Below are 14,546 nucleotides of genomic sequence, written 5' to 3'. Positions count from 1 at the left end.
ACAAGGAGGACTAGTCAAGACCGATTGGACCAACGCTCCATTCAGCGCTCACTACAGAAGTTTCAACGATGTGGACTGCTGTAGCCGGACCTCGTTGTTGAGCTGGGTGACGTGTAATGCGAATAGCAACTCGTGGATGTGGACTACTCTTAACTCAAATCAGTACGGACAAATGAAGTGGGTGCAAGATGATTATATGATCTATAACTATTGTACTGATTACAAGAGGTTCCCTCAAGGTCTGCCTATGGAGTGCAACCTTGACTGATCATGTTACCGAGAAAATTTAAGCTCATAGTTACCTTTTTAACCTCATATTTCTTTTAATTTTCTAAGATTTTATTTCCCATATTGGGAGTAATTGATTATTTGTCTTGTAATCTGTATAATTTGGTAACGCTTCTTGCTTCATATATAAACAGTTATAATAAAAAAATGTGATTTGAACAAAGAAACCAGAGGGTTTTGGTCATAACTCATAACACGGAACGAAGAAACAGAGTTTTCTGTTCCAAAAAACAGAGTAAAGAACAGAGTTGCTAGAGTCAAGAATATCGTTTATAAGCTGTTTTTGGCGAATTGTGTTTGGATTCAACTGGGTGTCTAATCGAACCGGATACATTTTATGAACTTGTTCTTTTCTTTATTTTTCTAAGACTTTTTAGTTTTCTATAAATTCTAAAATGTCATTTTTAGAAAGCAAAAAAAAAAAGATTTTTAAATATTAATGTATCATGTTAAGATGTAGAGCCCCAATTTTTACAAATTGTGAATGTATCAAATATACTTTTCAAACAATATTTGCATAACAGTTCAAATAATTTAATTTGAGACAGACGTGCCCAAACTAACTTGCAAAAATCTTAACTCATTCATCAGACCGATCTCTGCGCGCGTCGTTTATGGATCCAAACAACGAGACCAAAGTAACCGCTGACGAAATTTCTCTGGAGGAAAGCCTTGAAGAAGGTGACAGTAACACACGGAGACAGAAACAGTAGAGATAAATGTGAATGGATATGCATGGGAATGGACGAAGATCAGAACAACAACGGAGGGTATCTCTGAGATATGTTTAGACCTTTATTTCAAGCTGAAGATATGTATTAATGTATGAATGCTAACTCTGAGCCAAATCTGGTTGTAACGAAGAAGGAAACTTTTAAGTGTTTGATTTTATTCCATAATAAACTTTTTTAAGTGTTTTGACTATAAATGACTGAGTTATCCACCTGATGAAATGAATATTCTGTTTTAAAATAAATATTAGTATGCAAATGATGATGGAAGAGTTTTGAAGAATAATTCACGTAGTTGCCTTAATTATTATCCGCGTGACAATTCTTACATGTATGTGCCTGACATGTTTGCTCATAGATTTCAAAAACATGTCGGTCCATTTTACCAAAAACCAAAACAAAATTTTCAACCTTTTTTTTTTCGTTTTAATTTGTTTTAAAAATACTAAGTTTGGTTCGAAAAGGAATTATCACATGCAACAAACTAAAGAGTGTGATCCAAGTGCATGACCAAACAAAACAAAATTTTTTTGCAAGGGTTTTAAAAAGTTCTTAAGAACATTAGCTACATGTATAATTTTAAATGTAAGTTAACGACCAGATGGTTTGCCCAAAAAAAAAAAAGAAGATAACGACCAGATAATTAATTATATATTGAGATATAAGCTGACATAATTCATTTATACTATATAAGAATAATTAATATCGCTTGTGTAAGGACTTCCACGTCTATAATGGGACTCCACGAACCTCTCTACTGCTGTAATGCATTCACCTTAGAAATTTATCTCTCTATATAAACAAACACGGTTCTCCGACAAAACCATCAGAAAACAATCAAGCAACCACAACCGAGCAAAAATAAACACACTAAAAATGGTGGCTTTTGCGACAAAACAGTCTTTGTTGTTGTTGTCGTCTCTTCTGGTCTTGATCGGTGTAACCACCGGAAGTTTCTACGAAAATTTCGATATCACTTGGGGAAATGGTCGTGCCAATATATTTGAGAGTGGACAGCTCTTGACTTGCACTCTCGACAAGGTATCAGGTTCAGGTTTTCAGTCAAAGAAGGAATATTTGTTCGGAAAGATCGACATGAAGATGAAACTTGTCGCAGGAAACTCAGCCGGAACCGTCACTGCTTACTACGTATGTGAAAACCTCATCTGTCTTCGTTTAGTTTAAAGTTTGTGGCATTGTTTGTTTGATTTTTAAACTAATATTTTAGAATGTTTTTCACAGCTTTCTTCAAAAGGCGATACATGGGATGAGATTGATTTCGAGTTCTTGGGTAATGTTACGGGACAACCTTACGTTCTTCATACAAATGTGTTCACCGGAGGCAAAGGTAACCGTGAAATGCAGTTCTATCTATGGTTCGATCCCACTGCGGATTTCCACACTTACACCGTCCTCTGGAACCCTCTCAACATCATGTAAGCAATATCAACCACTTCAACTCAATGTTCCAAATTTTATTAGGCGTTATTGCGTTAAATGGACGTTCAAAACTGTCTCGATGATGATTAACTGTTAACGAATGTTTTTAGAATTATATTTAGACTAATCAACATATCTTAGTTTTCTTGATTAGTTCCATATTTTGAACCGTTTTGAGTTGCTAATATCACTGTTCTTGAATTTGTTTTTTGTTTTTTTTTTTCTTGGGACTCAAAAGCTTTCTAGTGGATGGAATCCCAATCCGAGTGTTCAAGAACAACGAGGCTAATGGTGTGGCTTACCCGAAGAGCCAGCCGATGAAGATATACTCGAGTCTTTGGGAAGCTGATGATTGGGCCACACAAGGGGGACGAGTCAAGACCGATTGGACCAACGCTCCATTCAGTGCTCACTACAGAAACTTCAACGATGTGGACTGCTGTAGCCGGACCTCGTTGTTGAGCTGGGTGACGTGTAATGCGAATAGCAACTCGTGGATGTGGACTACTCTTAACTCAAATCAGCACGGACAAATGAAGTGGGTGCAAGATGATTATATGATCTATAACTATTGTACTGATTACAAGAGGTTCCCTCAAGGTCTGCCTACGGAGTGCAACCTTGACTGATCATGTTACCAAGAAACTTCAAGCACTTGACTCGGTTTCTTTCTTTCTTTCATTCATTTTTTAATCTCTTGATTTGTTGGTTTGATTCTGTTGTTTCTTTTGAGTTTCTAAGATTTATTTCCCTCTGTGGGTAATTGAATAATTTGTCTTGTCATTGTCAGAATTTGACTTTATTTGTTAACTTCTATTATATCTAAAAATTTATAATAAAATTTGATTCGAATCTAACAAGACCAACCTGTTGATAGTGCAAAGAAACAGAGTTTTTTTTACCTAACAAAGAGAAGGAAAAAAAAACAGAGCATTCTGTTCTGAAAACAGAGCAAATAACAGAGCTCTCTCTAAGCGAAATAAATAACATTGTTTATTTCGATGGGCTTTAAAAAGTGTCCAAAACATATGGTGGTTATCAAATGTCTGCCATTTTGATTGGACATTGAGAAGGTTCACTCCAACCAAATTCTGACAATAATGGCAAGAACTCTAATACCCCGCCAGTCCGCCACCATCACCAACCCTAACAATGCATACGCCATCACCGTTGCTAACAAACAGAGTGGAAGAACCTACAAACAAAATTATGGCAGACTGGTCGTTTGACTAGCTAGAAGGCGCAAGAAAATAATTGAGGTATATGATAAAACCTTGACATATGCAGCATGATAGGAATAAGATCAAACACTAGGAACATATGCAGCATGATAAATACAAAAACAAAGAAAAAGAGGAAAGTGACCAATTAGTAACAAAAGACATGGTCTTAGGTTTGCCCTAGATGCCAGCGTCACTAAGAATATCATCAACTAAAACGAACCTGAAACATCCAATAATGATTCCAAATAATAATAATCAAAGTAATGGACGTTACTTTAACGTGTTAGACTGAAAGCTTTAACCTGCAAGCCAATAAGTCCAAGGAAGAAAGGAACTATGATCTGGAGGTAACAATCCAACAACTTAATTAATCAGCCTCTTCATCAGATGTAAGGAAGGTGCCGTTTTCAATTTTCATTGACTACCTGAGAACATTCATAAAAAGTCTATCTATAAAATTAAGACTCCCCTGAAATCCAACAACATAATGCAAATCACCCAAACAAAATCAAGCGAGGACTTCATTATCAAATGTCTACATAGCCATTAAAACAAACCACAACCCAGGAAGCAAGAAACCTCACAAGTCAGAAGTTAAGACCATTATCATCAAAATCAAGACGCTCTTCACTTTCTATGAGCATGCCCCAAGAGGTCACGCTACCAGCAAGAATCACTTACATAATCAAATAAACGATGACATCAAATTAACAATCAGAAGGGAATATTGAGCAGCAACACAACTCACCAACACAAGACAATATAGTGGTAAAACCAAAACAGAAAAAGGCATCCACTAGTATTAAAAAATACTGCAATCAAAATCAAAAAGGGAGTCTGGCATACCTATAATTCATAAATAGAAAAGCTACCATCACAAGCATATATAATTGGGATTAAACAAATAAAAAAAGTAGGTATATGTAGCACACCAAAATGGATAAACAAGGAAGAGACCAATTAGTAACCTGACTTATCTATGTTAAGACTTAAAAGACTTAACAAAAAAATCCAATGACAAGTTCCAATCATGTGAAACTCCCCACTGTCATAGACTCATAGTAACAAGCTCATGAGGCTAAACACACTTCAAAATACAAGAATTATGAATCAACATATTGCAGAAGATCCAAAAAGGAAATATGAACAAATACCTGATAACAACATGTCTAGCTTTCTGCTTAAGAGAAGCTCAGACTCGAAGATGCTCAATGCAAAAATTACTTCCATCATGAAAGGACAGAAAATAAGTACAAACCCATTTAAAAGGACATCTGACTACGAGTAGACTGCAAAGGATCGGAGTATAGTGATCGATGAAGATATCCTGGAAAATACAATAAGACATACAGAGGAAATAATAACAAAAAGGAAACATACCAACTGAGATCAATCCTTTATGCAACCAGTGAGGAACTCAAAGCTTACATCTCTTGAATACCCAGTAAACTATAACAATCAGAAGTAATTCACAAATAGAAAGAGGCGTAACTGCTAACAACCACAAACCAAACACCAGGAAAAAGAAGCTCATGACACCTGAATCAACCATAAGAATTAAGAATTCAAACAGATCTTCTATTTGCATCAACCAAATTCCTATACGCAGGTAATGAATTCACGTAGAAGTAGAAACACAATCCCAAAGATAAGTGATTAGCATTTAAACCATAGAAAAATGCAGATCATGAAATTAAAAAGACAGAAAGAGAAAAGGGGAAGCAAAACTGATCACATCTCCAAGGAAAAGAGACCAAGTAGGTAACATAGAAATAGAAGAAAGTAGATGAAAATTTATCCTACCCATAAAGAAGGGAGCACTTCACAAAAGAAAAACCACAATCACAAGCATACGAGAGTAGGATCAAACACACAAGAAATAACATAGAAATAACAAAGAAGGGAGCACTTTACAGAAGAAAAACCAACGGAGGTAACATAGAAATAACAAAGAAGGGAGCAATTCACATAAGAAAAACCACAATCACAAGCATATGAGAGTAGGATCAAACACTAAAAATTGATGTAACATGAAAAACCATATAGGGAAAGTGACCAGTTAGTTACCTGATGCTTTTCTCTTAGGCATAAAACATAAATGCCCTATAACTAAGAAGATCATCAACTAAAAAGAACCTGAAACATCCAATTGATGTTGAAGACTGCCCAGTGCCACAGTCTAAAACTCAGGAAACCAAAATTCAAAATCTAATTTATAAATACAAAGAGATAGTTGACAGATCCCAAAGAGAAAGAGAACAAGAACCTGAATTAACCACATGTCCAGCTCAGACTTAGCATACCTAAGACACATATAAAAAAGTAGACATTATATACAAAAAAACTTAAAAAATTTCAGGTCTAACAAAAAAGAGAGTACTAAAAGAAGTGTTAAGAGGAAGAAAAAACCTTGGAAACGTAGCACAGAGAAGAAACAAGTCCATCAAAGCCATGACCCTCACTGATAAAAGCATCATTCAAAATCTGAAATCACATAACAACAAGTAAATCGTATGAACCTATTTCATAAGAAATAAGCAACCGATGCAATTTAGAAACCAAACCTCAGAAGAATAACATGAATTAGATTGACAACGATCAGTCATGGTATCCTCCTCCACAAATGTAAACCACCAAAATAAAACAAAAACTACAGTAAGTAACATGTAATTAGAAAAATAAAAACCAGCGAACCAAAGTAAAAATTCAAAGGCAAACAGAGATGCATTTAGAGTAAGGAACCTGTGAGAAATCCTAAAAACTTAGCCTGGAGAAGAATATGCAATGATCCGATCATAATTGCTTCCAAAACACCTGCAAGAAGAAGAAGAAAAGAACGTAAGGAACACAAAAAGAGAGTAAAAGAATTGTGACGAGGAAGAACAAAACCCCTGAATACGTAGCACAGAGAAGAAGCGTTTCCATCAAAGCCATCACTCTCATCGATAAAAACAACATCCAAAACGAACCTGAAACATCCAATAATAATTGCAATGATGTTGAAGACTGCCTAGTGGCACAATCAAAAACTCAGGAAGCCAAAATTCAAAATCTAGTTTATATAACAAATTAAAGGGATAGCTGACAGACCCCAAAGAGAAAGAGAACAAGAACCTGAACAGACCACCTAGTGCATCAGAAAAGCTCAGACTTAAGCATACCACCAAAGAGACATAAAAAATGACAATGGATACAAAAACTAGTTAAAAAGAACAAAATCGATTGGAATAGATGCAGCATGAGAGATACATAGATTATTAACAAAGAAAAAGTGGAAAGAGACAAGCAAGTAACCCGACGCTTTTCTCTGATAGAACTTCGACTATATATGATCAAACAGTGGGAACAGATGCAACATGAGAGAGATACATAAATACCAACGGGAAAGAGACCAAAAGCCTGAATAAACCACATGTCCAACTAGCTTTGTGCATAAGAGGAGCTCAGACATAAGCGTACCATCTAAGAGACTTTAAAAAAAAAGACATTAATTAGCAGATTTAGCACACAAAGAAAACAACTTAAAAATATTCAGGTTTAGCTGACCTAAGACACTAGTTAGTAACCTCGAGTTTCTGCAACAAAAGACAAGATTTTCGTTAGGAGGAAGAACACTACCTGAAGATGTAGCGCATAGTACAAAAAGGATACATCAAAAGCATCACCGACCGATACTCCACAACCTGAAAAAACATAGCGAAGAGGTAAAAATCCCATCAACATAATCATAAGCCTTCAACGATTTAATTTGATTTAAACAAAACTCTAGAAGAATAACCTGATTTAGAGTGACAATGGTTGGTAGGATCCTCCACAAATGTGAGCCAACATAACAAAAAACGATAAGTAAGTAACATGTAATTAGAAGAAAAGAAACACCGAACCAAAGTGAAAATTCGTAAGGCAAATAGAGATGCGTTTATAGCAAGTAACCTGTGAGAAAGCTTGGAGAAGAATATGCAGTGACCTGATCATATCATAACTCGCTTCCAAAACACCTGCAAGACGAAGAGGAAAAGAATGTATAAAACAAAAAACCGAGAGTAAAAGAAGTGTTAAGAGGAAGAACAAAACCCTTGAAGACGTTAGCAAAGAGAAGAAGTGAATCGTGTCCTTGAGCCATCATCACTCTCATCGATAAAAGCATCATCCAAAAACCTGAAATAACAGAATGACAAGTGAATCAAATGAACAAATTCACAAAAGAAAATAAGCAACTGAAGTAATTTAGAAACCAAACCCATGAAGAATTACATGAATTGGAGTGACAATGATCAGTCAAAGCCATCACCGATCAATCAAAGGATCCTCCTCCTTACATCTAAACCAATAAAACAAATTAGTAACATGTATATAGAAGAAAAAATCCACAGAACCAAAGTAAAAATTTAAAAGCAAACAGAGATGCGTTTAGACTTTAGAGCAAGGAACCCGTGAGAAGGCTTGAAGACGTAGGCCTAGAGAATTTTGCGCATGATCTGATCATAATTCGCTTCCACAACATCTGCAATACGAACAAAGAAACGTAAGGAACAAAACAACAACAACAATAAAAAAGAAAGAAAGTAAAAAGGAAGAACAAAACCCTTGAAGACGGTTAGCAAAGAGACGAAGCCATCACTCTCATCGATAAAAGCATCATCCAAAACCTAAATAAATAAATAAATAAATAAATAAATAAAACCAGAAAGACCGTTTTCAATGAACATAAAAAACTAGCTAAGTGTAAACGATGATAGGTTGAAATAATAATCAGAGATGCGACTTCGTGTTTAGAAGAATATCACAGGATAAAAAGCAACCCATGAATTTAGAAACCAAACCCTAGAAGAATAACATGAATCATCAGAGTGACGATCGGTCAAAGCCATCCACGAATCTGAACCAACAAAACAAAAAAACGACAAGTAATTATTAATATGTAATTGGAAAAAAATNAAACCTGAAATAACAGAATGACAAGTGAATCAAATGAACAAATTCACAAAAGAAAATAAGCAACTGAAGTAATTTAGAAACCAAACCCATGAAGAATTACATGAATTGGAGTGACAATGATCAGTCAAAGCCATCACCGATCAATCAAAGGATCCTCCTCCTTACATCTAAACCAATAAAACAAATTAGTAACATGTATATAGAAGAAAAAATCCACAGAACCAAAGTAAAAATTTAAAAGCAAACAGAGATGCGTTTAGACTTTAGAGCAAGGAACCCGTGAGAAGGCTTGAAGACGTAGGCCTAGAGAATTTTGCGCATGATCTGATCATAATTCGCTTCCACAACATCTGCAATACGAACAAAGAAACGTAAGGAACAAAACAACAACAACAATAAAAAAGAAAGAAAGTAAAAAGGAAGAACAAAACCCTTGAAGACGGTTAGCAAAGAGACGAAGCCATCACTCTCATCGATAAAAGCATCATCCAAAACCTAAATAAATAAATAAATAAATAAATAAATAAAACCAGAAAGACCGTTTTCAATGAACATAAAAAACTAGCTAAGTGTAAACGATGATAGGTTGAAATAATAATCAGAGATGCGACTTCGTGTTTAGAAGAATATCACAGGATAAAAAGCAACCCATGAATTTAGAAACCAAACCCTAGAAGAATAACATGAATCATCAGAGTGACGATCGGTCAAAGCCATCCACGAATCTGAACCAACAAAACAAAAAAACGACAAGTAATTATTAATATGTAATTGGAAAAAAATAATATTACCGAACCAAAGCAAAAAATCCAGAATCAAATAGAGATGCGTTTAGATCAACGAACCTGTAGCCTGGAGAGGAATACGTGATGATCCGATAATAGTTCCCTTCCGCAACACCTGCAAGACGAAGAAGAAAGGAGCGTTAAGAAGTGTTGAAAGAGGAAGAACAAAACCTTGTCAAGAGACATTAATTAGCACAAAGTAGAAGCTAGCGTGTCCATCAAAACCCTCACTGNAAAATTTAAAAGCAAACAGAGATGCGTTTAGACTTTAGAGCAAGGAACCCGTGAGAAGGCTTGAAGACGTAGGCCTAGAGAATTTTGCGCATGATCTGATCATAATTCGCTTCCACAACATCTGCAATACGAACAAAGAAACGTAAGGAACAAAACAACAACAACAATAAAAAAGAAAGAAAGTAAAAAGGAAGAACAAAACCCTTGAAGACGGTTAGCAAAGAGACGAAGCCATCACTCTCATCGATAAAAGCATCATCCAAAACCTAAATAAATAAATAAATAAATAAATAAATAAAACCAGAAAGACCGTTTTCAATGAACATAAAAAACTAGCTAAGTGTAAACGATGATAGGTTGAAATAATAATCAGAGATGCGACTTCGTGTTTAGAAGAATATCACAGGATAAAAAGCAACCCATGAATTTAGAAACCAAACCCTAGAAGAATAACATGAATCATCAGAGTGACGATCGGTCAAAGCCATCCACGAATCTGAACCAACAAAACAAAAAAACGACAAGTAATTATTAATATGTAATTGGAAAAAAATAATATTACCGAACCAAAGCAAAAAATCCAGAATCAAATAGAGATGCGTTTAGATCAACGAACCTGTAGCCTGGAGAGGAATACGTGATGATCCGATAATAGTTCCCTTCCGCAACACCTGCAAGACGAAGAAGAAAGGAGCGTTAAGAAGTGTTGAAAGAGGAAGAACAAAACCTTGTCAAGAGACATTAATTAGCACAAAGTAGAAGCTAGCGTGTCCATCAAAACCCTCACTGTCACAGACATTAATTAGGATCCTCCTCCACAAATGTGAGCCAACAAAACAAAAAACGATAAGTAAGTAACATGTAATTAGAAGAATGTGAGCCAACAAAACAAAAAACGATAAGTAAGTAACATGTAATTAGAAGAAAAAAAAACACCGAACCGAAGTGAAAATTCGTAAGGCAAATAGATATGCGTTAAAAACAAGGAACCTGTGAGAAAGCATGGAGAAGAATATGCAGTGACCTGATCATATCATAATTCGCTTCCAAAACACCTGCAAGACGAAGACGAAAAGAATGTAAAGAACAAAAAACAGAGAGTAAAATAAGTGTTAAGAGGAAGAACAAAACCCCTTAAGACCTTAGCACATAGAAGAACCGTTTCCATCAAACCCATCAACGTTAGTCAAACTTAACTAAGTGATAACGATGCAGTTTTGTATCTTGCTTTCTTTTAGACAATAAGAGTTCAGCAGCACTCCTCTTTGAACATCAACGTTAGGCCACTGAGGGGTCCTTGACCTGTAACTGAGATTACAAGATTCAAAAAAACAAAGAAAAATCAGAAATCAGGTAGGACAAGAACGATATTGTAAATAGCAATAAAATAGGAACCAACCACTTCAGAAATAAAATAGGAACCAACCACTTCAGAAAGTTTGGGGACCTATGGAGTTGAATAATTTGTGAGCCAGGAAAAAATAAATTTAGAAGCATATGACCAAGTAAAATATAAAACGTTACGCGCCTTAAAAAGCAAAAGTTGCATAACCACCAACTGTGATCTGATCCCCCAGGCTTTGGACGAGAGATCTTGCCAAACCAAAGAACAGGACATTACTCTAAAACACAACAATAGAAGGAAGTTAGACGCAATCCAGGTTATGAGAAGATGGTGAAGAGTGAGGAATGAAAGAGACTAAATGATATGAGAAGATGTTAAAAAAAAGAAGCAAACCTCTGATGGTTTAGAGAGGAGCTTAAGATCCCCACGAAGCTGCAAAGTGTCACCTTTTGGAGGACACTCTGATGGTTTACACTCTTTGGCCGCTCTAGTGACAGTCCAAGAGCCCGGTCCCACATCAGCTGAAAAACGAGAAAGAGAAAACAGCATCACAGAGAATAGTGTGGGTTTATTCAAACGAGAACTGTCAATAGCGGGAACTTATGTATGTGTATATACCTGGGAGCAGATGACGAAACTCCAAGAAACAGCCAAAAAGCAGTGTAGAGTATCTATATTTGAAAGAAAGGTCACTCTATTAACTATAATCTATAACCAAGATTCAGCAAAACAAGGCCCATGGTTGGTCAAACTTTACTTAAGTGATAACGATGCAATTTTGTTACCTTGCTTTTGGTTAGACGATAAGAGTTCAGCAGCACTCCGCTATGAGCATCAACGTTAGGCCACAGAGGGTTCCTTGACCTGTAAAAGAGATTACAAGATTCAGAAAACCAAAAACCTGAATTATTCATTTTTATGCTAAACCATAATGCGTAAAGCCAAAGCACGAAATGAAGAAAAACCTGTTTAGGTAGNGAATAGGAGGCCCCAAACACTTCATAAAGCTTAGAAACAGCCAAAAAGCAGTGTAGTATCTATATTTGAAAGAAAGGTCACTCTATTAACTATAACCAAGATTCAGCAAAACAAGGCGCATGGTTCAGCAGCACTCCGCTATGAGCATCAACGTTAGGCTACAGAGGGGTCCTTGACCTGTAAAAGAGATTACAAGATTCAGAAAACCAAAAACCTGAATTATTCATTTTTATGCTAAACCATAATGCGTAAAGCCAAAGCACGAAACGAAGACAAACCTGTTTAGGTAGCAGAAGAAGAGAGACTTGAGCTGGTTGTCAAAGAAATGCATGATGAGTGTGGAGCCAGAACCTTGAGCACCGTATCCAACTCCCTCATATATATGATCCAACAGCGTCGTAAGTAAACACACACCCTTTTCCTGCATTATAATCAAGAATTAATAATATCCCACAATGTTATGTTGTACCTCTTCCATAGTCACATGCATCAATCATAACGAAAAAAATAGAAAAGAGAAGAAGAGCACTTTACCTTTCAAAGATGTTATGTTGTACCTCTTCTATAGTTTGCTCTGCAAAAATTAAAAGAAGACAACAACTTAACAAAATGATAAGTAGATACTACTTAAACCAAAATGATAGATCGTGAAACCAACAACAAAGACCAAAACGCATCACCTGTTAGCAAAACCGCCAAGAAACACCTCGGGTCTTCCTCTCCAGCCACCTAATTTAGCAAAGTGTAGATCAGACACCTCTCCTCCAACCACACCTGAGTATTCTTGATACCAAAACGATAGAGTGAAGTGAAACAACTATAAAACCAAAAAAAAAATGAACACATGTTAACAAAACCCGTGAGAAAGCTTGAAGACGTACCCAGGAGAAGAGTATGCAATGATCCGATCATAATTAGCTTCCAAACACCTGCAAGACGAAGAAGAAGAAAGCACCGTAAGGAACCAATTAAAAAAAAACAGAGAGTAAATAAAAGAAGTGTTAAGAGGAATAACTAAACCCTTGAAGACGTTAGCACAGAGAAGAAGCGAAACGTATCCTTGTCTCCTTGATACATCACCCTCATCGATAAACGCATCAACCATAACCTGAAATAGCAGAGCAACAACTAAATCACATGAGCAAATTCATCAGAAAGACAAAAACACAGAGGGTAAAAGAAGAGTTAAGAGGAAGAACAAAACCCTTGAAGACCTTAGAAGAAGCGAAACGTATCCGTGCCTCCTTGAGACATCACCCTCATCGATAAAAGGATCAACCATAACCTGAAATAACAGAGAAACAAGTAAATCACATGAACAATTTCATTATGAAAAAAAAGCAACTTGATGCAATATAGAAAACAAACCCAAATATGAAGAGCTGAAGAGTCGTGGATAAAGAGAGAGAGCAAAAGCATAAGATGAACAGAGAGCAATCCGTAATCATGTGGGTACTGGGTAGTAAATCAAAATACAACTTGAAGAGAAGAGACGGTGATTGAATATTACAAAGAGAGAATATTATGACGTGGCTGAATTAAACCGCCATATCTAACTCATCCACGATGCTGAGAGTAGAAGAGAAGAGACGGTGATTAAATATTACAAAAGAGATTACACCAAAAAATATATATATATATATTACAATAGAGAATATTATGATGGGGCTGAATTAGACTCACAACTTATGGATGGGGAGAATTTGAAGTGGACAAGGAGGAAGACTCACAACCTGTCTCGAGTGGCCTCAGCAAAGCACACATCACCAGCTCCCCGCATATGATCCTGCAAAAAAAATGGAGTTCATATCAGAAAGACAAAAACAAGACAAGAGAGTAGAAACCAAAATGTTGTTGCAGCAAAACATTAGTTGGCAATCAGACCCTCAAATCTTGCCATGAAGCACACATCACGAGCTTCCTATAGAATCTCAAATTCGGGGACATTACAATTTGGGGTGTCCTCCTTTTCACTTCCATAGGCCCTAAAAAAGCAGAACGTTGTTAGACCACGACAGGAAGCATATACAGTAGAAGAAGATAGAAAAACATTGTTGCAAGGAAGGACTCACTTGTATAGCACATTGGTCTAGGGCATTTCTCATTCTTAAAACGGACAGTCTGCACAAGAGAATGAAAGCACACAAATGATGTATGCGATGTGAGTCCAATGGATGAGCCTCTGGTGACAAAAATATAGCATAGATTTTAATACTTTAATGAATTGTGAAAAAGGGGAAAACATAGTCATTATTTACCTGGACACAAGAGCAAACAAAGCATACTTCATCACCTTCATCATAACTGGTGTTGTCGATGACACCATGGGTTCCTGATCAGATAATTTAAAAAAACACTGCTCAAAGCTAAAAAAGGGAAGAGTAAGAATGTATGCTGGTTAGTATTAGTTAGTAAATCTGAAAATCCAAGTGAAAAGAAGAAAGAGAGAAGAACAGAATTAACTTACCTAAAGCAGACTTGAGTCTTCTACTTCATTCTTCAATCCATCTCTCTGATCTGCACATATACAGAATTAGATTAAAACCATACAGTTAAATTATCAAGCCTGAATCAATAACTTAAA

General features: G+C 36.0%; 2 protein-coding genes and 1 long non-coding RNA gene across 34 annotated transcripts; 1 reads left to right on the top strand and 2 right to left on the bottom strand.

Annotated features, from left to right (window-relative positions):
- On the top strand, positions 1,769–3,242 carry LOC104734348 (putative xyloglucan endotransglucosylase/hydrolase protein 13). Its single transcript, XM_010453905.2, has 3 exons — positions 1,769–2,168; positions 2,262–2,455; positions 2,698–3,242. The coding sequence occupies exons 1-3, from the start codon at positions 1,896–1,898 to the stop codon at positions 3,086–3,088; spliced, it is 858 nt and encodes a 285-aa protein (XP_010452207.1). The 5' UTR covers positions 1,769–1,895; the 3' UTR covers positions 3,089–3,242.
- Positions 3,416–9,638, bottom strand: LOC104734358. Of its 21 annotated transcripts, none has more exons than XR_002035450.1 (11): positions 8,506–8,564; positions 8,268–8,331; positions 8,099–8,186; positions 7,937–8,003; positions 7,616–7,840; positions 7,461–7,491; positions 6,572–7,365; positions 6,425–6,496; positions 6,247–6,297; positions 6,092–6,166; positions 3,416–5,985 (listed from the first exon to the last, which is right to left on the bottom strand). It is a non-coding gene; the product is annotated as an uncharacterized LOC104734358 (long non-coding RNA). The 21 variants fall into 21 exon arrangements; XR_002035445.1 differs by having other exon boundaries at positions 6,247–6,496; positions 6,582–6,651; positions 6,797–7,365; XR_002035452.1 differs by having other exon boundaries at positions 6,425–6,651; positions 7,301–7,365.
- Positions 9,916–14,484, bottom strand: LOC104734395. 12 transcript variants are annotated; one of them, XM_019237007.1, is made up of 11 exons: positions 14,430–14,484; positions 14,221–14,294; positions 14,035–14,083; positions 13,847–13,947; positions 13,646–13,748; positions 13,331–13,531; positions 13,167–13,247; positions 12,983–13,070; positions 10,630–10,694; positions 10,256–10,310; positions 9,916–10,135 (listed from the first exon to the last, which is right to left on the bottom strand). In XM_019237007.1, exons 6-11 carry the CDS (start codon positions 13,379–13,381, stop codon positions 10,029–10,031), a joined length of 447 nt encoding a protein of 148 aa, XP_019092552.1. In that variant the 5' UTR covers positions 13,382–13,531; positions 13,646–13,748; positions 13,847–13,947; positions 14,035–14,083; positions 14,221–14,294; positions 14,430–14,484; the 3' UTR covers positions 9,916–10,028. The 12 variants fall into 12 exon arrangements, 1 of the variants encoding a protein (XP_019092552.1); XR_002035431.1 differs by lacking the exons at positions 9,916–10,135; positions 10,256–10,310; positions 10,630–10,694; ... (3 more) ...; positions 14,221–14,294; positions 14,430–14,484 and adding exons at positions 11,169–11,261; positions 11,378–11,505; positions 11,603–11,655; ... (3 more) ...; positions 12,643–12,736; positions 12,844–12,891 and having other exon boundaries at positions 12,978–13,070; positions 13,177–13,247; positions 13,331–13,352; XR_002035430.1 differs by lacking the exons at positions 9,916–10,135; positions 10,256–10,310; positions 10,630–10,694; ... (3 more) ...; positions 14,221–14,294; positions 14,430–14,484 and adding exons at positions 11,169–11,261; positions 11,378–11,505; positions 11,603–11,655; ... (3 more) ...; positions 12,643–12,745; positions 12,844–12,891 and having other exon boundaries at positions 13,177–13,247; positions 13,331–13,352.

The sequence above is a fragment of the Camelina sativa genome, chromosome 2 (genome assembly GCF_000633955.1).
Source record: "Camelina sativa cultivar DH55 chromosome 2, Cs, whole genome shotgun sequence".
In the NCBI taxonomy this organism is placed as follows: Eukaryota; Viridiplantae; Streptophyta; class Magnoliopsida; order Brassicales; family Brassicaceae; genus Camelina; species Camelina sativa.
The sequence above is the reverse complement of the archived record's forward strand: the minus strand, read 5'-3'. Positions and strand labels throughout refer to the sequence as shown.